The 25631-nt window shown below is 42.8% G+C and overlaps 1 protein-coding gene across 8 annotated transcripts in view; it reads left to right on the forward strand.

Annotated features, from left to right (window-relative positions):
• LOC139756517 (6-phosphofructo-2-kinase/fructose-2,6-bisphosphatase-like) overlaps nucleotides 1-25631 on the forward strand; it is a 444091-nt gene that overhangs the window by 294502 nt on the left and 123958 nt on the right. For all 8 annotated transcript variants that reach the window (XM_071675982.1, XM_071675987.1, XM_071675988.1 and 5 more), the window contains one exon: nucleotides 8749-8852. In XM_071675982.1, the coding sequence (XP_071532083.1) occupies nucleotides 8749-8852 (104 nt within the window). The remainder of the gene's footprint in view (nucleotides 1-8748; nucleotides 8853-25631) is intronic.

A 25631-nucleotide genomic window follows, 5' to 3' on the forward strand; every position in this document is an offset into this window, starting at 1 on the left:
GTGTCGTAGAAAGCGACTAGAGGGGACGGGAGCGGGGGGCCAGAAATCCTCCCCTCCTTGTATTTTTTTAACTTTCTAAAATGGGAAACAGAAGAAGGAGTCACGCGGGGAGTGCTCATCCTCCTCGAAGGCTCAGATTGGGGTGCCTAAATGTGTGTGGATGTAACCAAGATGTGAAAAGAGGAGAGATAGGTAGTATGTTTGAGGAAAGGAACCTGGATGTTTTGGCTCTGAGTGAAACGAAGCTCAAGGGTAAAGGGGAAGAGTGGTTTGGGAATGTCTTGGGAGGAAAGTCAGGGGTTAGTGAGAAGACAAGAGCAAGGGAAGGAGTAGCAATACTCCTGAAACAGGAGTTGTGGGAGTATGTGATAGAATGTAAGAAAGTAAATTCTCGATTAATATGGGTAAAACTGAAAGTTGATGGAGAGAGATGGGTGATTATTGGTGCATATGCACCTGGGCATGAGAAGAAAGATCATGAGAGGCAAGTGTTTTGGGAGCAGCTGAATGAGTGTTTTAGTGGTTTTGATGCACGAGACCGGGTTATAGTGATGGGTGATTTGAATGCAAAGGTGAGTAATGTGGCAGTTGAGGGAATAATTGGTATACATGGGGTGTTCAGTGTTGTAAATGGAAATGGTGAAGAGCTTGTAGATTTATGTGCTGAAAAAGGACTGATGATTGGGAATACCTGGTTTAAAAAGCGAGATATACATAAGTATACTTATGTAAGTAGGAGAGATGGCCAGAGAGCGTTATTGGATTACGAGTTAATTGACAGGCGCGCGAAAGAGAGACTTTTGGATGTTAATGTGCTGAGAGGTGCAACTGGAGGGATGTCTGATCATTATCTTGTGGAGGCTAAGGTGAAGATTTGTATGGGTTTTCAGAAAAGAAGAGTGAATGTTGGGGTGAAGAGGGTGGTGAGAGTAAGTGGGCTTGGGAAGGAGACTTGTGTGAGGAAGTACCAGGAGAGACTGAGTACAGAATGGAAAAAGGTGAGAACAATGGAAGTAAGGGGAGTGGGGGAGGAATGGGATGTATTTAGGGAATCAGTGATGGATTGCGTAAAAGATGCTTGTGGCATGAGAAGAGTGGGAGGTGGGTTGATTAGAAAAGGTAGTGAGTGGTGGGATGAAGAAGTAAGAGTATTAGTGAAAGAGAAGAGAGAGGCATTTGGACGATTTTTGCAGGGAAAAAATGAAATTGAGTGGGAGATGTATAAAAGAAAGAGACAGGAGGTCAAGAGAAAGGTGCAAGAGGTGAAAAAAAGGGCAAATGAGAGTTGGGGTGAGAGAGTATCATTAAATTTTAGGGAGAATAAAAAGATGTTCTGGAAGGAGGTAAATAAAGTGCGTAAGACAAGGGAGCAAATGGGAACTTCAGTGAAGGGCGCAAATGGGGAGGTGATAACAAGTAGTGGTGATGTGAGAAGGAGATGGAGTGAGTATTTTGAAGGTTTGTTGAATGTGTTTGATGATAGAGTGGCAGATATAGGGTGTTTTGGTCGAGGTGGTGTGCAAAGTGAGAGGGTTAGGGAAAATGACTTGGTAAACAGAGAAGAGGTAGTAAAAGCTTTGCGGAAGATGAAAGCCGGCAAGGCAGTAGGTTTGGATGGTATTGCAGTGGAATTTATTAAAAAAGGGGTGACTGTATTGTTGACTGGTTGGTAAGGTTATTTAATGTATGTATGACTCATGGTGAGGTGCCTGAGGATTGGCGGAATGCGTGCATAGTGCCATTGTACAAAGGCAAAGGGGATAAGAGTGAGTGCTCAAATTACAGAGGTATAAGTTTGTTGAGTATTCCTGGTAAATTATATGGGAGGATATTGATTGAGAGGGTGAAGGCATGTACAGAGCATCAGATTGGGGAAGAGCAGTGTGGTTTCAGAAGTGGAAGAGGATGTGTGGATCAGGTGTTTGCTTTGAAGAATGTATGTGAGAAATACTTAGAAAAGCAAATGGATTTGTATGTAGCATTTATGGATCTGGAGAAGGCATATGATAGAGTTGATAGAGATGCTCTGTGGAAGGTATTAAGAATATATGGTGTGGGAGGCAAGTTGTTAGAAGCAGTGAAAAGTTTTTATCGAGGATGTAAGGCATGTGTACGTGTAGGAAGAGAGGAAAGTGATTGGTTCTCAGTGAATGTAGGTTTGCGGCAGGGGTGTGTGATGTCTCCATGGTTGTTTAATTTGTTTATGGATGGGGTGGTTAGGGAGGTGAATGCAAGAGTTTTGGAAAGAGGGGCAAGTATGAAGTCTGTTGGGGATGAGAGAGCTTGGGAAGTGAGTCAGTTGTTGTTCGCTGATGATACAGCGCTGGTGGCTGATTCATGTGAGAAACTGCAGAAGCTGGTGACTGAGTTTGGTAAAGTGTGTGAAAGAAGAAAGTTAAGAGTAAATGTGAATAAGAGCAAGGTTATTAGGTACAGTAGGGTTGAGGGTCAAGTCAGTTGGGAGGTGAGTTTGAATGGAGAAAAACTGGAGGAAGTGAAGTGTTTTAGATATCTGGGAGTGGATCTGGCAGTGGATGGAACCATGGAAACGGAAGTGGATCATAGGGTGGGGGAGGGGACGAAAATTCTGGGAGCCTTGAAGAATGTGTGGAAGTCGAGAACATTATCTCGGAAAGCAAAAATGGGTATGTTTGAAGGAATAGTGGTTCCAACAATGTTGTATGGTTGCGAGGTGTGGGCTATGGATAGAGTTGTGCGCAGGAGGATAGATGTGCTGGAAATGAGATGCTTGAGGACAATGTGTGGTGTGAGGTGGTTTGATCGAGTAAGTAATGTAAGGGTAAGAGAGATGTGTGGAAATAAAAAGAGCGTGGTTGAGAGAGCAGAAGAGGGTGTTTTGAAATGGTTCGGGCACATGGAGAGAATGAGTGAGGAAAGATTGACCAAGAGAATATATGTGTCGGAGGTGGAGGGAACGAGGAGAAGAGGGAGACCAAATTGGAGGTGGAAAGATGGAGTGAAAAAGATTTTGTGTGATCGGGGCCTGAACATGCAGGAGGGTGAAAGGAGGGCAAGGAATAGAGTGAATTGGAGCGATGTGGTATACCGGGGTTGACGTGCTGTCAGTGGATTGAATCAAGGCATGTGAAGCGTCTGGGGTAAACCATGGAAAGCTGTGTAGGTATGTGTATTTGCGTGTGTGGACGTATGTATATACATGTGTATGGGGGTGGGTTGGGCCATTTCTTTCGTCTGTTTCCTTGCGCTACCTCGCAAACGCGGGAGACAGCGACAAAGCAAAAAAAAAATAAAATATATATATATATATATATATATATATATATATATATATATATATATATATATATATTATCCCTGGGGATAGGGGAGAAAGAATACTTCCCACGTATTCCCAGCGTGTCGTAGAAGGCGACTAAACGGGAAGGGAGCGGGGGGCTGGAAATCCTCCCCTCTCGTTTTTTGTTTTTGTTTTTTTTTTTCCAAAAGAAGGAACAGAGAAGAGGTCCAGGTGAGGATATTCCCTCAAAGGCCCAGTCCTCTGTTCTTAACGCTACCTCGCTATCGCGGGAAATAGCGAATAGTATAAAAAAAAAAAAAAATATATATATATATATATATATATATATATATATATATATATATATATATTTTTTTTTTTTTTTTTTTTTTTTTTTTTTTTTTTTTTTTATACTTTGTCGCTGTCTCCCGCGTTTGCGAGGTAGCGCAAGGAAACAGACGAAAGAAATGGCCCAACCCCCCCCCCCCATACACATGTACATACACACGTCCAGACACGCAAATATACATACCTACACAGCTTTCCATGGTTTACCCCAGACGCTTCACATGCCTTGCTTCAATCCACTGACAGCACGTCAACCCCTGTATACCACATGACTCCAATTCACTCTATTTCTTGCCCTCCTTTCACCCTCCTGCATGTTCAGGCCCCGATCACACAAAATCTTTTTCACTCCATCTTTCCACCTCCAATTTGGTCTCCCTCTTCTCCTCGTTCCCTCCACCTCCGACACATATATCCTTTTGGTCAATCTCTCCTCACTCATTCTCTCCATGTGCCCAAACCATTTCAAAACACCCTCTTCTGCTCTCTCGACCACGCTCTTTTTATTTCCACACATCTCTCTTACCCTTACGTTACTTACTCGATCAAACCACCTCACACCACACATTGTCCTCAAACATCTCATTTCCAGCACATCCATCCTCCTGCGCACATCTCTATCCATAGCCCACGCCTCGCAACCATACAGCATTGTTGGAACCACTATTCCCTCAAACATACCCATTTTTGATTTCCGAGATAATGTTCTCGACTTCCACACATTTTTCAAGGCTCCCAAAATTTTCGCCCCCTCCCCCACCCTATGATCCACTTCCGCTTCCATGGTTCCATCCGCTGACAGATCCACTCCCAGATATCTAAAACACTTCACTTCCTCCAGTTTTTCTCCATTCAAACTCACCTCCCAATTGACTTGACCCTCACCCCTACTGTACCTAATAACCTTGCTCTTATTCACATTTACTCTCAACTTTCTTCTTCCACACACTTTACCAAACTCAGTCACCAGCTTCTGCAGTTTCTCACATGAATCAGCCACCAGCGCTGTATCATCAGCGAACAACAATTGACTCACTTCCCAAGCTCTCTCATCCCCAACAGACTTCATACTTGCCCCTCTTTCCAGGACTCTTGCATTTACCTCCTTTACAACCCCATCCATAAACAAATTAAACAACCATGGAGACATCACACACCCCTGCCGCAAACCTACATTCACTGAGAACCAATCACTTTCCTCTCTTCCTACACGTACACATGCCTTACATCCTCGATACAAACTTTTCACTGCTTCTAACAACTTGCCTCCCACACCATATATTCTTAATACCTTCCACAGAGCATCTCTATCAACTCTATCATATGCCTTCTCCAGATCCATAAATGCTACATACAAATCCATTTGCTTTTCTAAGTATTTCTCACATACATTCTTCAAAGCAAACACCTGATCCACACATCCTCTACCACTTCTGAAACCGCACTGCTCTTCCCCAATCTGATGCTCTGTACATGCCTTCACCCTCTCAATCAATACCCTCCCATATAATTTACCAGGAATACTCAACAAACTTATATATATATATATATATATATATATATATATATATATATATATATATATATATATATATATATATATATATATACTGCCTTCATGATAACAGAAAAAGTTTGTATGAGCAGAAGCCAGGTGTTTTCACTGTGTGTTATACTCCCTGTAGAATTTGAACTTATGAAATCCCTGGGGATAGGGGATTAAGAATACTTCCCACGTATTCCCTGCGTGTCGTAGAAGGCGACTAAAAGGGGAGGGAGCGGGGGGCTGGAAATCCTCCCCTATCTTTTTTTTTTTTTTTTTTTTTTTTTCCAAAAGAAGGAACAGAGGGGGCCAGGTGAGGATATTCCAAAAAAAGGCCCAGTCCTCTGTGATTAACGCTACCTCGCTAACGCGGGAAATGGCGAATAGTTTAAAAGAAAGAAAGAAAAATATATATATATATATATATATATATATATATATATTATATATATATATATATATATATATATATATATATATATATATATATATATATATATGTGTGTGTGTGTGTATATGTGTATATGAGTGGATTGGCCATTCTTCCGTTTCCTGGCACTACCTCACTGATGTGGGAAACGGCAATCAAGTATAAGAAATTATACATATATATGTTGATATGTGTATGAATATGTATGTATATGTGCAGGTTTGTATATATGTTATCCCTGGGGATAGGGAGAAAGAATACTTCCCATGTATTCCCTGCATGTTGTAGAAGGCAACTAAAAGGTAGGGGGCCTGGAAATCCTCTCCTCTAATTTTTAATTTTCCAAAAGAGGGAACAGAGAAGGTGGCCAAGTGAGGATTTTCTCTCTAAGGCTCAGTCCTCTGTTTTTAATGCTACCTTGCTGATGTGGGAAATGGCAAATGTATATGAGAAAAAAATGTATGTGTGTGTGTATATTGGATAGGATCACAATTTTGTACGTGATCAATTATATTCCGATGAATCCACAGGGAAAATGAAACACGATAAATTCCCAAGTGCTTTTTTGTGTAATAATCACATCATCTGGGGAGATACAAGAAAGAAATATAAGTCAGTTGATATACAACAAAGAGACTTAGCTTGGACGCCATTTGGTAAACAAGTGATTGTCCAAGACAAACAACGAGCGTATCATAAACTTATTGTGTGGACAAGAAGGGGAATTGCTTACAAATTTTATCAACAATAAAGCTATCCAATTTGAAAATACCTTCACTAATATCAAGGTTATAATTCTTTGTGTATTTAATAATAGAAGATTCAATAATATTTCTCATGGTACTGGAGTAAGAGTTAATAACGGAGATTGCATTACTCCAGTCAATACAATTTTCATAGTTTTTGATGTGATTAAACAAGGCATTTGATTCTTTTCCTGTTCTTATACTATATTTATGTTGCTTAAGTCTAACAGAAAGATCCTTACCAATCTGCCCAACTTAAAACTTGTCACAATTTCTACATGGCACTTTATAGATGCATGTAGGAGAATTTTCTGGTGAGTTCCTGATTAAGATATTCTTTATAGTATTATTGTTACTGAAGGAAACATTTACCATTTACATTAAAGGATTTATGCATGAGAAATATCACTGAATCTTCTATTATTAAATACACAAAGAATTATAACCTTAATATTAGCGAAGGTCTGTACAAATTGGATAGCTTTATTGTTGATGAAATTTGTAAACAGTTCCCCTTCTTGCCCACATAATAAGTTTATGATGCACCCATTGTCAATTTTGGACAATCACTTGTTTACCAAATGGCGTCCTAGCTACGCCTCTTTGTTGTATATCAACTGACTTATTTTTCTTTCTTGTATCTCCCCTGATGATGTGATTATTACACGAAAGTGCACTTGGGAACTTATCATGTTTCATTTTCCCTGTGGACTCATAGGAATGTGTGTATGTGAGTGGATAGATCTTTCTTTGTCTGTTTCTGGTGCTATCTTGCTAACACAGGAAATGGCAATCAAGTACAAGAAAAATTGAGTAACAATTCAGTAAAATTTGAAAAATAACAAAAACTTTTTTCCTGTCCACAATAAGACATTTACTAGTTAGATGATATGAGTGGGTGTTAACTGAGGAGTAGTGATTGTGTGATCTATTCCAGGTCTGGACTACCAGTAAAGCTACTTTCTTACCTCACACAAACTGCCACTAGCTCCTTCCCAATACTTGTGTGACCATTACTACCTTCCTCCCCTTTGCCGAACACCACACTTCCCTTCCTCCCCCACTCCCACTACTACCACCTCCCTCACACACCCACACCTCAACCTCCTTTTATCTCCCATGCCTGCATCACCACCTCTCCCTTCCTTCCTTCCTTACCCACACTATAACCTCTCCCTTCTTTCCCACCTACTTTACCACTTTTCCCTTCTTTCCCACCCACATTGCTGTTGCTGCATCCTTCATCCACTTCACCTCTCCCTTCCTCCTCCATCCATACTTACCACTGCCTCCCTCACCCCACCCTCCACCACCACTTCTACCTTCCCCACCATCAGAACCGCTGCTTCCTTCTCTCCATCACTGTTGCTTCCTCCCTCACAATCACAGCCACTGTATTTTACCCTTACCTACACCATCACCACCACTCCCTCCCTTACCCCACTGCCACCCTATTTCTCACCACCACCACCACCACCACTGCCATGACCCTCAATATCACAACCATCACTCCCTCGTTCCCTCACCCACACCATCACCACCATTCCCTCTCGTACTCCCACCATCACTGCCTCCCTTACCCAAGCACCCACCTCTCCATTCTTCCCATACCCACACCTCCACTATTTCCATTCTTCCCCATACCCAGCACTACCACTAACTTCCTTCCCCACTATCACCACCACTTCCTTCCCAACCACAACCATCACTCCCTTCTTTCACCTCACCACCACTCCCATCCTCCCACACCCACCACTACTCCCTCTCTCCCTCATTCCTGCTGTTGCTACACATATCTTCTGCCACCCACACTACCACCACTCCTTTCCCCTCTTACCCAAATTGCCATTATTCACCTCCTCCCCCACCCATACCACTATAACTTTTCTCCTCTCCCACCCACACTGCCTCTTCCATCTTCCACAGATACCATCATTACTGCATACCTCTCGTACCCACACTATCACTGCTTCCTTCCTGCATCATCCTAACCACCAGCGCCATTCCTTTCCTCTTCTACCCATGCCACCACTGCTCCCACCCTACCCACCCTCACAACCACCTCTCCCTTTTTTCCCAAGTGTCTCCACCCACTATCACCACTCCGTTTTAACCTAACCCCCACCCTGGAACTTCCTCCCCCATCCTACCTCCAATACTCCCTTTCTCCTCCACCCCACCACCACCACTCTGCTCTTCTCCTAGCCACACCACCAGCTTTTTTCTTCCCTCTGCCCACACCACCATTGTCCCCCTTGCCCCTGAAGTCTTACGTACACACAATATAATGGCGTGAAATTTTTTTTTACAGTTGAGGGATAAAGTAGTCTTAATAAATGATATTTTTCTCTTTTATAAAAGCTTTAGAAATTATGTTGATACACATTGTGTAGAAGTTTAATCTTTCTTCTTTCTCTTTCAGGGGAAAAAGTTGTTGTCCACAAGCATGAAGGACATATCCAGGCACGTATAGTCTACTACCTAATGAACACCCATGTCACACCTCGCACAATATACCTCACCCGGGTAAGTAATAACTCTACCCCTGAAAAAGCGTTTATAATTTTTTTCTTCCACTGCATGCTTATTGTAATGTATGATTACCTATTGTTAATACATTTTGATCGAGGAAGTGATGAATTATATGCTTACTGGGCTCCATCTTTTGAAGTTACTTTATCACATAACTTTTAAACTTTTTTATACTTGCAGCATTCACAGTTCTTCATTTAGCTTATTCCATTCATCCACTACTTTGATAGTATAAAAGTACTTTTTTTAATCTTATGAAAAAGTTTATTTCTTGTTTTAACCTCTGGGTGATGTATCTTTGTAATTTACACAGAAGTATTCAGAGTCAGCATTGTCATAGTAGCTGAGGAACTTGAAGGTTGTGATAAGGTCTCTTATTCTTTTCTTTTCTAAGAAGGTTACACTTATGACCTCCAAACTCTCCCTGTAAGTGGGCTGCCTTATATTAGTGACTACTTTTGTTGTCCTCTTCTGGGCCTTTATATTTATGTATATATATTTATTTATTTACTATACCTTGTCGCTATCTTCTGCATTAGCGAAGGATTGCAGGGAAACAGATGAAAGAATGGCCCAACCCACCCACATACACATGTATATACATAAATGCCCACACATGCACATATACATACCTATACATTTCAACATATACATACACAGACATATACATATATATGCATGTACATACTCAAACTTGCTGCCTTCATCCATTCCTGTCGCCACCCCACCACATATGAAATAGCACCCCCTCCCCCCTGCGCGCATGCGAGGTTGCACTACAGAAGGACAACAAAGGCCACATTCATTCACACTCAGTCTCTGCTGTCATGTATAATGCACCGAAACCACAGCTCCCTTTCCACATCCAGGCCCCACAAAACTTTCCATGGTTTACCTCATACACTTCACATGCCTTAGTTCAATCCATTGACAGCATGTCCACCCTGGTAAATCACATCGTTGCAATTCACTCTATTCCTTGCACGCCTTTCACCCTCCTGTATGTTCAGGCCCTGATCGCTCAAAATCTTTTTCACTCCATCTTTCCACCTCCAATTTGGTCTTCCACTTCTCCTCGTTCCCTCTACCTCTGACACATATATCCTCTTTGTCAATCTTTCCTTACTCATCCTCTCCATGTGACCAAACCATTTCAAAACACCCTCTTCTGCTCTCTCAACCACACTCTTTTTATTACCACACATACCCTTTTGTTACTTACTCGATCAAACCACCTCACACCACATATTCTTCTCAAACATCTCATTTCCAACACACCCACCCTTCAGACAACCCTATCTGTAGCCCATGCCTTGCACCCATATAACATTGTTGGAACCACTACTCTTTCAAACACACCGATTTTTGCTCTCCGAGATAATGTTCTCGCCTTCCACACATTTTTCAACGCTCCCAGAACCTTCGCCCCCTCCCCCACTGTGTGACTCACTTCTGCTTCCATGGTTCCATCCCCTGCTAAATCCACTCCCAGATGTCTAAAACACTTCACTTCCTCCAGTTTTTCTCCATTCAAACTTACCTCCCAATTCACTTGTCCCTCAACCCTACCGTACCTAATAACCTTGCTCTTATTCACATTTACTCTCAGCTTTCTTCTTTCACAGACTTTACCAAACTCAGTCACCGGCTTCTGCAGTTTCTCACCAGAATCAGCCACCAGTGCTATATCATCAGTGTACAACTAACTCACTTCCCAAGCCCTCTCATCCACAATAGACTGCATATTTCCCCTTCTCTCCAAAACTCTTGTATTCACCTCCCTAACAACCCAATCCATAAACAAACTAAACAATCATGGAGACATCATGCACCTCTGTTGCAACCCGACATTCATTGGGAACCAGTCACTTTCCTCTCCTCCTACTTGTAAACATGCCTTACATCCTCGATAAAAACTTTTCAGTGCTTCTAGCAACTTGCCTCCCACACCATGTACTCTTAATACCATCCACAGAGCATCCCTATCATCTCTATCATATGCCTTCTCCAGATCCAAAAATACTACATACAAATGCATTTGTTTTTCTAAGTATTTCTCACATACATTCTTCAAAGCAAACACCTGATCCACACATCCTCTAGCACTTCTGAAACCGAATTGCTCTTCCCCAATCTCATACTCTGTACATGCCTTCACACTCTTAATCATAGTATTTATCTATTTTATTTTGCTTTGTCGCTGTCTCCTGCGTTAGCGAAGTAGCACAAGGCAACAGACGAAACAATGACCCAACCCACCCACATACACATATATATACATACACGTCCACACATGCACATATACATACCTATACATCTCAACGTATATATATATACATATATATATTTTTTTTTTTTTTTGCTTTGTCGCTGTCTCCCACATTTGCAAGGTAGCGCAAGGAAACAGATGAAAGAAATGGCCCAACCCACCCCCATGCACATGTATATACATACACGTCCACACACGCAAATATACATACCTACACAGCTTTCCATGGTTTACCCCAGATGCTTCACATGCCCTGATTCAATCCACTGACAGCACGTCAACCCCGGTATACCACATCGATCCAATTCACTCTATTCCTTGCCCTCCTTTCACCCTCCTGCATGTTCAGGCCCCGATCACACAAAATCTTTTTCACTCCATCTTTCCACCTCCAATTTGGTCTCCCACTTCTCGTTCCCTCCACCTCTGACACATATATCCTCTTGGTCAATCTTTCCTCACTCATTCTCTCCATGTGCCCAAACCATTTAAAGACACCCTCTTCTGCTCTCTCAACCACGCTCTTTTTATTTCCACACATCTCTCTTACCCTTACGTTACTTACTCGATCAAACCACCTCACACCACACATTGTCCTCAAACATCTCATTTCCAGCACATCCACCTTCCTGCACACAACTCTATCCATAGCCCACGCCTCGCAACCATACAAAATTGTTGGAACCACTATTCCTTCAGACATACCCATTTTTGCTTTCCGAGATAATGTTCTCGACTTCCACACATTCTTCAAGGCTCCCAGGATTTTCGCCCACTCCCCCACCCTATGATCCACTTCCGCTTCCATGGTTCCATCCGCTGCCAGATCCACTCCCAGATATCTAAAACCCTTCACTTCCTCCAGTTTTTCTACATTCAAACTTACCTCCCAGTTGACTTGACCCTCAACCCTACTGTATCTAATAACCTTGCTCTTATTCACATTTACTCTTAACTTTCTTCTTTCACATACTTTACCAAACTCAGTCACCAGCTTCTGCAGTTTCTCACATGAATCAGCCACCAGCGCTGTATCATCAGCGAACAACAACTGACTCACTTCCCAAGCTCTCTCATCCACAACAGATTTCATACTTGCCCCTCTTTCCAAAACTCATGCATTCACCTCCCTAACAACCCCATCCATAAACAAATTAAACAACCATGGAGACATCACACACCCCTGCTGCAAACCTACATTCACTGAGAACCAATCACTTTCCTCTCTTCCTACACGTACACATGCCTTACATCCTCGATTTAAACTTTTCAATGCTTCTAACAACTTGCCTCCCCCACCATATATTCTTAATACCTTCCATAGAGCATCTCTATCAACTCTATCATATGCCTTCTCCAGATCCATAAATGCTACATACAAATCCATTTGCTTTTCTAAGTATTTCTCACATACATTCTTCAAAGCAAACACCTGATCGACACATCCTCTACCACTTCTGAAACCACACTGCTCTTCCCCAATCTGATGCTCTGTACATGCCTTCACCCTCTCAATCAATACCCTCCCATATAATTTACCAGGAATACTCAACAAACTTATACCTCTGAAATTTGAGCACTCACTCTTATCCCCTTTGCCTTTGTACAATGGCACTATGCACGCATTCCGCCAATCATCAGGCACCTCACCATGAGTCATACATACATTAAATAACCTTACCAACCAGTCAATAATACAGTCACCCCCCTTTTTTAATAAATTCCACTGCAATACCATCCAAACCTGCTGCCTTGCCGGCTTTCATCTTCCGCAAAGCTTTTACTACCTCTTCTCTGTTTACCAAATCATTTTCCCTAACCCTCTCACTTATTAGGCACAGTAGGGTTGAGGGTCAAGTCAATTGGGAGGTAAGTTTGAATGGAGAAAAACTGGAGGAAGTAAAGTGTTTTAGATATCTGGGAGTGGATCTGGCAGCGGATGGAACCATGGAAGCAGAAGTGGATCATAGGGTGGGGGAGGGGGCGAAAATCCTGGGAGCCTTGAAGAATGTGTGGAAGTCGAGAACATTCTCTCAGAAAGCAAAAATGGGTATGTTTGAAGGAATAGTGGTTCCAACAATGTTGTATGGTTGCGAGGCGTGGCTATGGATAGAGTTGTGCGCAGGAGGGTGGATGTGCTGGAAATGAGATGTTTGAGGACAATGTGTGGTGTGATGTGGTTTGATCGAGTAAGTAACGTAAGGGTAAGAGAGATGTGTGGAAATAAAAAGAGCATGGTTGAGAGAGCAGAAGAGGGTGTTTTGATATGGTTTGGGCACATGGAGAGAATGAGTGAGGAAAGATTGACCAAGAGGATATGTGTCTTAGGTGGAGGGAACGAGGAGAAGTGGGAGACCAAATTGGAGGTGGAAAGATGGAGTGAAAAAGATTTTGAGTGATCAGGCCCTGAACATGCAGGAGGGTGAAAGGAGGGCAAGGAATAGAGTGAATTGGATCGATGTGGTATACCGGGATTGACGTGCTGTCAGTGGATTGAATCAGGGTATGTGAAGCGTCTGGGGTAAACCATGGAAAGCTGTGTAGGTATGTATATTTGCGTGTGTGGACGTGTATGTATATACATGTGTATGGGGGTGGGTTGGGCCATTTCTTTCGTCTGTTTCCTTGCGCTACCTCGCAAATGCGGGAGACAGCGACAAAGCAAAAAAAAATAAGTAAGGGGAGTGGGGGAGGAATGGGATGTATTTAGGGAATCAATGATGGATTGCGCAAAAGATGCTTGTGGCATGAGAAGAGCGGGAGGTGGGTTGATTAGAAAGGGTAGTGAGTGGTGGGATGAAGAAGTAAGAGTATTAGTGAAAGAGAAGAGAGAGGCATTTGGACGATTTTTGCAGGGAAAAAATGAAATTGAGTGGGAGACGTATAAAAGAATGAGACAGGAGGTCAAGAGAAAGGTGCAAGAGGTGAAAAAAAGGGCAAATGAGAGTTGGGGTGAGAGAGTATCATTAAATTTTAGGGAGAATAAAAAGATGTTCTGGAAGGAGGTAAATAAAGTTCGTAAGACAAGGGAGCAAATGGGAACTTCAGTGAAGGGCGCAAATGGGGAGATGATAACAAGTACTGGTGATGTGAGAAGGAGATGGAGTGAGTATTTTGAAGGTTTGTTGAATGTGTTTGATGATAGAGTGGCAGATATAGGGTGTTTTGGTCGAGGTGGTGTGCAAAGTGCGAGAGTTAGGGAAAATGAGTTGGTAAACAGAGAAGAGGTAGTAAAAGGTTTGCGGAAGATGAAAGCCGGCAAGGCAGCAGGTTTGGATGGTATTGCAGTGGAATTTATTAAAAAAGGGGGTGACTGTGTTGTTGACTGGTTGGTAAGGTTATTTAATGTATGTATGACTCATGGTGAGGTGCCTGAGGATTGGCGGAATGCGTGCATAGTGCCATTGTACAAAGGCAAAGGGGATAAGAGTGAGTGCTCAAATTACAGAGTTATAAGTTTGTTGAGTATTCCTGGCAAATTATATGGGAGGGTATTGATTGAGAGGGTGAAGGCATGTACAGAGCATCAGATTGGGGAAGAGCAGTGTGGTTTCAGAAGTGGTAGAGGATGTGTGGATCAGGTGTTTGCTTTGAAGAATGTATGTGAGAAATACTTAGAAAAGCAAATGGATTTGTATGTAGCATTTATGGATCTGGAGAAGGCATATGATAGAGTTGATAGAGATGCTCTGTGGAAGGTATTAAGAATATATGGTGTGGGAGGCAAGTTGTTAGAAGCAGTGAAAAGTTTTTATCGAGGATGTAAGGCATGTGTACATGTAGGAAGAGAGGAAAGTGATTTGTTCTCAGTGAATGTAGGTTTGCGGCAGGGGTGTGTGATGTCTCCATGGTTGTTTAATTTGTTTATGGATGGGGTGGTTAGGGAGGTGAATGCAAGAGTTTTGGAAAGAGGGGCAAGTATGAAGTCTGTTGGGGATGAGAGCTTGGGAAGTGAGTCAGTTGTTGTTCGCTGATGATACAGCGCTGGTGGCTGATTCATGTGAGAAACTGCAGAAGCTGGTGACTGAGTTTGGTAAAGTGTGTGAAAGAAGAAAGTTAAGAGTAAATGTGAATAAGAGCAAGGTTATTAGGTACAGTAGGGTTGAGGGTCAATTCAATTGGGAGGTGAGTTTGAATGGAGAAAACCTGGAGGAAGTGAAGTGTTTTAGATATCTGGGAGTGGATCTGGCAGCGGATGGAACCATGGAAGCGGAAGTCGATCATAGGGTGGGGGAGGGGGCGAAAATTCTGGGAGCCTTGAAGAATGTGTGGAAGTCGAGAACATTATCTCAGAAAGCAAAAATGGGTATGTTTGAAGGAATAGTGGTTCCAACAATGTTGTATGGTTGCGAGGCTTGGACTATGGATAGAGTTGTGTGCAGGAGGATGGATGTGCTGGAAATTAGATGTTTGAGGACAATGTGTGGTGTGAGGTGGTTTGATCGAGTAAGTAACGTAAGGGTAAGAGAGATGTGTGGAAATAAAAAGAGCGTGGTTGAGAGAGCAGAAGAGGGTGTTTTGAAATGGTTTGGTCACATGGAGAGAATGAGTGAGGAAAGATTGACCAAGAGGATATATGTGTCGGAGGTGGAGGGAACGAGGAGAAGAGGGAGACCAAATTGGAGGTGGAAAGATGGAGTGAAAAAGATTTTGTGTGATTGGGGCCTGAACATGCAGGAGGGTGAAAGGAGGGCAAAGAATAGAGTGAATTGGAGCGATGTGGTATACCGGGGTTGACGTGCTGTCAGTGGGTTGAATCAAGGCATGTGTATGGGGGTGGGTTGGGCCATTTCTTTCGTCTGTTTCCTTGCGCTACCTCGCAAACGCGGGAGAAAGCGGCAAAAAAAAAAAATATATATATATATACATATATGGGGATAGGGGAGAAAGAGTACTTCCCAAGCATTCTTCACGTGTCGTAGAAGGCGAATAAAGGGGACGAGAGCGGGGTGCTGGAAGCCCTCCCCTCCTTGTAATTTAACTTTCTAAAAGGGGAAACAGAAGAAGGAGTCACGTGGGGAGTCCTCATCTTCCTCGAAGGCTCAGATTGGGGGGTCTAAATGTGTGTGGATGTAACCAAAATGAGAAAAAAGGAGAGATAGGTAGTATGTTTCAGGAAAAGAACCTGGATGTTTTGGCTCTGAGTGAAACAAAGCTCAAGGGTAAAGGGGAAGAGTCGTTTAGGAATGTCTTGGGAGTAAAGTCAGGGGTTAGTGAGAGGACAAAAGCAAGGGAAGGAGTAGCACTACTCCTGAAACAGGAGTGGTGGGAGTATGTGATAGATTGTAAGAAAGTAAACTCTAGATTGATATGGGTAAAACTGAAAGTGGATGGAGAGAGGTAGGTGATTATTGGTGCATATGCACCTGGGCATGAGAAGGAAGATCATGAGAGGCAAGTGTTTTGGGAGGAGCTGAGTGAGTGTGTTAGTAGTTTTGATGCTCGAGACTGGGTTATAGTGATGGGTGATTTGAATGCAAAGGTGAGTAATGTGGCAGTTGAGGGAATAATTGGTGTACATGGGGTGTTCAGTATTGTAAATGGAAATGGTGAAGAGCTTGTAGATTTATGTGCTGAAAAAGGACTGGTGATTGGGATTACCTGGTTTAAAAAGCGAGATATACATAAACATACATATGTAAGTAGGAGAGATGGCCAGAGAGCGTTATTGGATTACGTGTTAATTGATAGGCGCGCGAAAGAGAGACTTTTGGATGTTAATGTGCTGAGAGGTGCAAGTGGAGGGATGTCTGATCATTATCTTGTGGAGGCGAAGGTGAAGATTTGTATGCGTTTTCAGAAAAGAAGAGAGAATGTTGGGGTGAAAAGAGTGGTGAGATTAAGTAAGTGAGCTTGAGAAGGAGACTTGTGTGAGGAAGTACCAGGAGAGACTGAGTACAGAATGGAAAAAGGTGAGAACTAAGGAGTTAAGGGGAGTGGGGGAGGAATGGGATGTATGTAGGGAAGCAGTGATGGCTTGCACAAAAGATGCTTGTGGCATGAGAAGCATGGGAGGTGAGCAGATTAGAAAGGGCAGTGAGTGGTGGTATGAAGAAGTAAGATTATTAGTGAAAGAGAAGAGAGAGGCATTTGGACGATTTTTGCAGGGAAAAGATGCAAATGAGTGGGAGATGTATAAAAGAAAGAGGCAGGAGGTCAAAAGAAAGGTGCAAGAGGTGAAAAAGAGGGCAAATGATAGTTGGGGTGAGAGAGTATCATTAAATTTTAGGGAGAATAAAAAGATGTTCTGGAAGGAGGTAAATAAAGTGTGTAAGACAAGGGAGCGAATGGGAACTTCAGTGAATGGGGCTAATGGGGAGGTGATAGCAAGTAGCAGTGATGTGAGAAGGATATGGAATGAGTATTTTGAAGGTTTGTTGAATGTATTTGATGATAGAGTGGCAGATATAGTGTGTTTTGGTCGAGGTGGTGTGCAAAGTGAAAGGGTTAGGGAAAATGATTTGGTAAACAGAGAAGAGGTAGTAAAAGCTTTGCGAAAGATGAAAGCTGGCAAGGCAGCAGGTTTGGATGGCATTGCAGTGGAATTCATTAAAAAAGGGGATGACTGTATTGTTGACTGGTTGGTAAGGTTATTTGATGTATGTATGACTCATGGTGAGGTGCCTGAGGATTGGCGGAATGCTTGCATAGTGCCATTGTACAAAGGCAAAGGGGATAAAAGTGAGTGCTCGAATTACAGAGGTATAAGTTTGTTGAGTATTCCTGGTAAATTTTATGTGAGGGTATTGATTGTGAGGGTGAAGGCATGTACAGAGCATCAGATTGGGGAAGAGCAGTGTGGTTTCAGAAGTGGTAGAGGATGTGTGGATCAGGTGTTTGCTTTGAAGAATGTATGTGAGAAATACTTAGAAAAGCAAATGGATTTGTATGTAGCATTTATGGATCTGGAGAAGGCATATGATAAGAGTTGATAGAGATGCTGTGTGGAAAGTATTAAGAATATATGGTGTGGGAGGCAAGTTATTAGAAGCAGTAAAAGGTTTTAATTGAGGATGTAAAGCATGTGTACGTGTAGGAAGAGAGGAAAGTGATTGGTTCTCAGTGAATGTAGGTTTGCGGCAGGGGTGTGTGATGTCTCCATGGTTGTTTATTTTGTTTATGGATGTGGTTGTTAGGGAGGTGAATGCAAGAGTTTTGGAAAGAGGGGCAAGTATGCAGTCTGTTGTGGATGAGAGAGCTTGGGAAATGAGTCAGTTGTTGTTCGCTGATGATACAGCACTGGTGGCTGATTTGTGAAAGAAATTGCAGAAGCTGGTGACTGAGTTTGGTAAAATATGTGAACAAAGAAAGCTGAGAGTAAATGTGATTAAGAGCAAGGTTATTATGTACAGTAGAGTTGAGGGACAAGTTAATTGGGAGGTAAGTTTGAATGGAGAAAAACTGGAGGAAGTGAAGTTTTTTAGATATCAGAGTGGATTTGGCAGTAGATGGAACCATGGAAGTAGAATTGAATCATTGGGTGGGGGAGGGAACGAAAGTTCTGGGAGTGTTGAAAAATGTGTGAAAGTCGAGAACGTTATCTTGGAAAGCAAAAATGGGTATGTTTGAAGGAATAGTAGTTTCAACAATATTATATCGTTGCGAGGCGTGGGCTATAGATAGAGTTGTTCGGAGGAGGGTGGATATGCTGGAAATGAGATGTTTGAGGACAACATGTGGTGTGAGTTGGTTTGATAGAGTAAGTAATGAAAGGGTAAGAGAGATGGGTGGTAATAAAAAGAGTGTGGTTGAGAGAGGAGAAGAGGGTGTTTTGAAATGGTTGGTCACATGGAGAGAATGAGTGAGGAAAGATTGACAAAGAGGATATATGTGTCAGAGGCGGAGGGAATGAGGAGAAGTGGGAGACCAAATTAGGAGGTCGCAAGATGGAGTGAAAAAGATTTTGAGTGATTGGGGCCTAAACATGCAGGAGGGTGATAGGTGTGCAAGAAATAGAGTGAATTGGAAGGATGTGGTATACCCAGGTCGATGTGCTGTCAGTGGATTGAACCAGGGCATGTGAAGCATCTGAGGTAAACCTTGGAAAGTTTTGTGGGGCCTGGATGTGGAAGGGGAGCTGTGGTTTTAGTGTATTATACATGACAGCTAGAGACTGAGTGTGAACGAATGTGGCCTTTATTGTCTTTTCCTAGGGCTACCTCGCACACATGTGGGGGAGGGGGCTGTCATTTCATGTGTGGCGGGGTGGCACTGGGAATGAATAAGGGCAGACAGTATGAATTATGTACATGTGTATATATGTATATGTCTGGGTGTGTATATATATATATGTATATGTTGAGATGTATAGGTATGTATATGTGCATGTGTGATGTATGTATATACATGTGTGTGTGGGTGGATTGGGCAATTCTTTCGTCTGTTTTCTTGCGCTAACTCGCTAATGTGGGAGACAGAGAAAGTATAACAAATGAATGAATAATATATGTATATTTTATTTTTTTTTTTATTATACTTTGTCGCTGTCTCCCGCGTTTGCGAGGTAGCGCAAGCAAACAGATGAAAGAAATGGCCCAACCCCCCCCATACACATGTATACACATACGTCCACACACGCAAATATACATACCTACACAGCTTTCCATGGTTTACCCCAGACGCTTCACATGCCTTGATTCAATCCACTGACAGCACGTCAACCCAGGTATACCACATCGCTCCAATTCACTCTATTCCTTGCCCTCCTTTCACCCTCCTGCATGTTCAGGCCCCGATCACACAAAATCTTTTTCACTCCATCTTTCCACCTCCAATTTGGTCTCCCTCTTCTCCTCGTTCCCTCCACCTCCGACACATATATCCTCTTGGTCAATCTTTCCTCACTCATTCTCTCCATGTGCCCAAACCACTTCAAAACACCCTCTTCTGCTCTCTCAACCACGCTCTTTTTATTTCCACACATCTCTCTTACCCTTACGTTACTCACTCGATCAAACCACCTCACACCACACATTGTCCTCAAACATCTCATTTCCAGCACATCCATCCTCCTGCGCACAACTCTATCCATAGCCCATGCCTCGCAACCATACAACATTGTTGGAACCACTATTCCTTCAAACATACCCATTTTTGCTTTCCGAGATAATGTTCTCGACTTCCACACATTCTTCAAGGCTCCCAGAATTTTCGCCCCCTCCCCCACCCTATGATCGACTTCCGCGTCCATGGTTCCATCCTGCTGCCAGATCCACTCCCAGATATCTAAAACACTTCACTTCCTCCAGTTTTTCTCCATTCAAACTCACCTCCCAATTGACTTGACCCTCAACCCTACTGTACCTAATAACCTTGCTCTTATTCACATTTACTCTTAACTTTCTTCTTCCACACACTTTACCAAACTCAGTCACCAGCTTCTGCAGTTTCTCACATGAATCAGCCACCAGCGCTGTATCATCAGCGAACAACAACTGACTCACTTCCCAAGCTCTCTCATCCCCAACAGACTTCATACTTGCCCCTCTTTCCAAAACTCTTGCATTTACCTCCCTAACAACCCCATCCATAAACAAATTAAACAACCATGGAGACATCACACACCCCTGCCGCAAACCTACATTCACTGAGAACCAATCACTTTCCTCTCTTCCTACACGTACACATGCCTTACATCCTCGATAAAAACTTTTCACTGCTTCTAACAACTTTCCTCCCACACCATATATTCTTAATACCTTCCACAGAGCATCTCTATCAACTCTATCATATGCCTTCTCCAGATCCATAAATGCTACATACAAATCCATTTGCTTTTCTAAGTATTTCTCACATACAGTCTTCAAAGCAAACACCTGATCCACACATCCTCTACCACTTCTGAAACCACACTGCTCTTCCCCAATCTGATGATCTGTACATGTCTTCACCCTCTCAATCAATACCCTCCCATATAATTTACCAGGAATACTCAACAAACTTATACCTCTGTAATTTGAGCACTCACTCTTATCCCCTTTGCCTTTGTACAATGGCATTATGCACGCATTCCGCCAATCCTCAGGCACCTCACCATGAGTCATACATACATTAAATAACCTTACCAACCAGTCAACAATACAGTCACCCCCTTTTTTAATAAATTCCACTGCAATACCATCCAAACCTGCTGCCTTGCCAGCTTTCATCTTCCACAAAGCTTTCACTACCTCTTCTCTGTTTACCAAATCATTTTCCCTAACCCTCTCACTTTGCACACCACCTCGACCAAAACACCCTATATCTGCCACTCTATCATCAAACACATTCAACAAACCTTCAAAATACTCACTCCATCTCCTTCTCACATCACCACTACTTGTTATCACCTCCCCATTTGCGCCCTTCACTGAAGTTCCCATTTGCTCCTTTGTCTTACGCACTTTATTTACCTCCTTCCAGAACATCTTTTTATTCTCCCTAAAATTTAATGATACTCTCTCACCCCAACTCTCATTTGCCCTTTTTTTCACCTCTTGCACCTTTCTCTTGACCTCCTGTCTCTTTCTTTTATACATCTCCCACTCAATTTCATTTTTTCCCTGCAAAAATCGTCCAAATGCCTCTCTCTTCTCTTTCACTAATACTCTTACTTCTTCATCCCACCACTCACTACCCTTTCTAATCAACCCACCTCCCACTCTTCTCATGCCACAAGCATCTTTTGCGCAATCCATCACTGATTCCCTAAATACATCCCATTCCTCCCCCACTCCCCTTACTTCCATTGTTCTCACCTTTTTCCATTCTGTACTCAGTCTCTCCTGGTACTTCCTCACACAGGTCTCCTTCTCAAGCTCACTTACTCTCACCACCCTCTTCACCCCAACATTCACTCTTCTTTTCTGAAAACCCATACAAATCTTCACCTTAGCCTCCACAAGATAATGATCAGAAGGCATATGATAGAGTTGATAGAGATGCTCTGTGGAAGGTATTAAGAATATATGGTGTGGGAGGAAAGTTGTTAGAAGCAGTGAAAAGTTTTTATTGAGGATGTAAGGCATGTGTACGTGTAGGAAGAGAGGAAAGTGATTGGTTCTCAGTGAATGTAGGTTTGCGGCAGGGGTGTGTGATGTCTCCATGGTTGTTTAATTTGTTTATGGATGGGGTTGTTAGGGAGGTAAATGCAAGAGTTTTGGAAAGAGGGGCAAGTATGAAGTCTGTTGGGGATGAGAGAGCTTGGGAAGTGAGTCAGTTGTTGTTCGCTGATGATACAGCGCTGGTGGCTGATTCATGTGAGAAACTGCAGAAGCTGGTGACTGAGTTTGGTAAAGTGTGTGGAAGAAGAAAGTTAAGAGTAAATGTGAATAAGAGCAAGGTTATTAGGTACAGTAGGGTTGAGGGTCAAGTCAATTGGGAGGTGAGTTTGAATGGAGAAAAACTGGAGGAAGTGAAGTGTTTTAGATATCTGGGAGTGGATCTGGCAGCGGATGGAACCATGGAAGCGGAAGTGGATCATAGGGTGGGGGAGGGGGCGAAAATTCTGGGGGCCTTGAAGAATGTGTGGAAGTCGAGAACATTATCTCAGAAAGCAAAAATGGGTATGTTTGAAGGAATAGTGGTTCCAACAATGTTGTATGGTTGCGAGGCGTGGGCTATGGATAGAGTTGTGCGCAGGAGGATGGATGTGCTGGAAATGAGATGTTTGAGGACAATGTGTGGTGTGAGGTGGTTTGATCGAGTGAGTAACGTAAGGGTAAGAGAGATGTGTGGAAATAAAAAGAGCGTGGTTGAGAGAGCAGAAGAGGGTGTTTTGAAGTGGTTTGGGCACATGGAGAGAATGAGTGAGGAAAGATTGACCAAGAGGATATATGTGTCGGAGGTGGAGGGAACGAGGAGAAGTGGGAGACCAAATTGGAGGTGGAAAGATGGAGTGAAAAAGATTTTGTGTGATCGGGGCCTGAACATGCAGGAGCGTGAAAGGAGGGCAAGGAATGGAGTGAATTGGAGCGATGTGGTATACCGGGGTTGACGTGCTGTCAGTGGATTGAATCAAGGCATGTGAAGCGTCTGGGGTAAACCATGGAAAGCTGTGTAGGTATGTATATTTGCTTGTGTGGACGTATGTATATACATGTGTATGGGGGGGGTTGGGCCATTTCTTTCGTCTGTTTCCTTGCGCTACCTCGCAAACGTGGGAGACAGCGACAAAGTATAATAAAAAAAAGTATAATATATATATATATATATGGAGAAAAACTGGAGGAAGTAAAGTGTTTTAGATATCTGGGAGTGGATCTGGCAGCGGATGGAACCATGGAAGCAGAAGTGGATCATAGGGTAGGGAAGGGGGCGAAAATCCTGGGAGCCTTGAAGAATGTGTGGAAGTCGAGAACATTATCTCGGAAAGCAAAAATGGGTATGTTTGAAGGAATAGTGGTTCCAACAATGTTGTATGGTTGCGAGGCGTGGGCTATGGATAGAGTTGTGCGCAGGAGGGTGGATGTGCTGGAAATGAGATGTTTGAAGACAATGTGTGGTGTGAGGTGGTTTGATCAAGTAAGTAACGTAAGGGTAAGAGAGATGTGTGGAAATAAAAAGAGCGTGGTTGAGAGAGCAGAAGAGGGTGTTTTGAAATGGTTTGGGCACATGGAGAGAATGAGTGAGGAAAGATTGACCAAGAGGATATATGTGTCGGAGGTGGAGGGAACGAGGAGAAGTGGGAGACCAAATTGGAGGTGGAAAGATGGAGTGAAAAAGATTTTGTGTGATCAGGGCCTGAACATGCAGGAGGGTGAAAGGAGGGCAAGGAAAAGAGTAAATTGGATCGATGTGGTATACCGGGGTTGACGTGCTGTCAGTGGATTGAATCAGGGCATGTGAAGCGTCTGGGGTAAACCATGGAAAGCTGTGTAGGTATGTATATTTGCTTGTGTGGACGTGTATATACATGTTTGCTACGTGTATATACATGTTTGCGTCTGTGTAGGTATGTACATTTGCGTGTGTGGACGTATGTATATACATGTGTATGGGGGTGGGTTGGGCCATTTCTTTCGTCTGTTTCCTTGCGCTACCTCGCAAACGTGGGAGACAGCGACAAAACAAAAAAAAATATATATATATATATATATATATATATATATATATATACATATATTGTGACATTCATTTTTTCATTCATTTCAAGCTAGAAGTTTCAGTTTTCTAAATTGTTTCTTACATTTTTCATATGTATATATATGTATGTGTGTGTGTGTGTATATGTGCGTATGTATGTGTATGTGTGTGTATGTGTATATGTATTTATATATGTATATTATCCCTGGGGATAGGGGTGAAAGAATACTTCCCACGTATTCCTCGCGTGTCGTAGAAAGTGACTAGAGGGGACGGGAGTGGGGGGCCAGAAATCCTCCCCTCCTTGTATTAAATATCTAAAATGGGAAACAGAAGAAGGAGTCACGCGGGGAGTGCTCATCCTCCTCGAAGGCTCAGAGTGGGGTGCCTAAATGTGTGTGGATGTAACCAAGATGTGAAAAAAGGAGAGATAGGTAGTATGTTTGAGGAAAGGAACCTGGATGTTTTGGCTCTGAGTGAAACGAAGCTCAAGGGTAAAGGGGAAGAGTGGTTTGGGAATGTCTGGGGAGTAAAGTCAGGGGTTAGTGAGAGGACAAGAGCAAGGGAAGGAGTAGCAATACTCCTGAAACAGGAGTTGTGGGAGTATGTGATAGAATGTAAGAAAGTAAATTCTCAATTAATATGGGTAAAACTGAAAGTTGATGGAGAGAGGTGGGTGATTATTGGTGCATATGCACCTGGGCATGAGAAGAAAGATCATGAGAGGCAAGTGTTTTGGGAGCAGCTGAATGAGTGTGTTAGTGGTTTTGGTGCACGAGACCGGGTTATAGTGATGGGTGATTTGAATGCAAAGGTGAGTAATGTGGCAGTTGAGGGAATAATTGGTATACATGGGGTGTTCAGTGTTGTAAATGGAAATGGTGAAGAGCTTGTAGATTTATGTGCTGAAAAAGGACTGATGATTGGGAATACCTGGTTTAAAAAGCAAGATATACATTTTGTATGGTTGCGAGGCATAGACTATGGATAGAGTTGTGCACAGGAGGATGGATGTGCTGGAAATGAGATGTTTGAGGACAATGTGTGGTGTGAGGTGGTTTGATCGAGTAAGTAACGTAAGGGTAAGGGAGATGTGTGGAAATAAAAAGAGCGTGGTTGAGAGAGCAGAAGAGGGTGTTTTGAAATGGTTTTGGCACATGGAGAGAATGAGTGAGGAAAGATTGACCAAGAGGATATATGTGTCTTAGGTGGAGGGAACAAGGAGAAGTGGGAGACCAAATTGGAGGTGGAAAGATGGAGTTAAAAATATTGTGTGATCGGGGCCTGAACATGAAGGAGGGTGAAAGGAGGGCAAGGAATAGAGTGAATTGGATCAATGTGGTATACCGGGGTTGACGTGCTGTCAGTGGATTGAATCAGGGCATGTGAAGCGTCTGGGGTAAACCATGGAAAGCTGTGTAGGTATGTATATTTGCTTGTGT

This window comes from Panulirus ornatus, chromosome 22, assembly GCF_036320965.1.
Source record: "Panulirus ornatus isolate Po-2019 chromosome 22, ASM3632096v1, whole genome shotgun sequence".
NCBI lineage: Eukaryota > Metazoa > Arthropoda > Malacostraca > Decapoda > Palinuridae > Panulirus > Panulirus ornatus.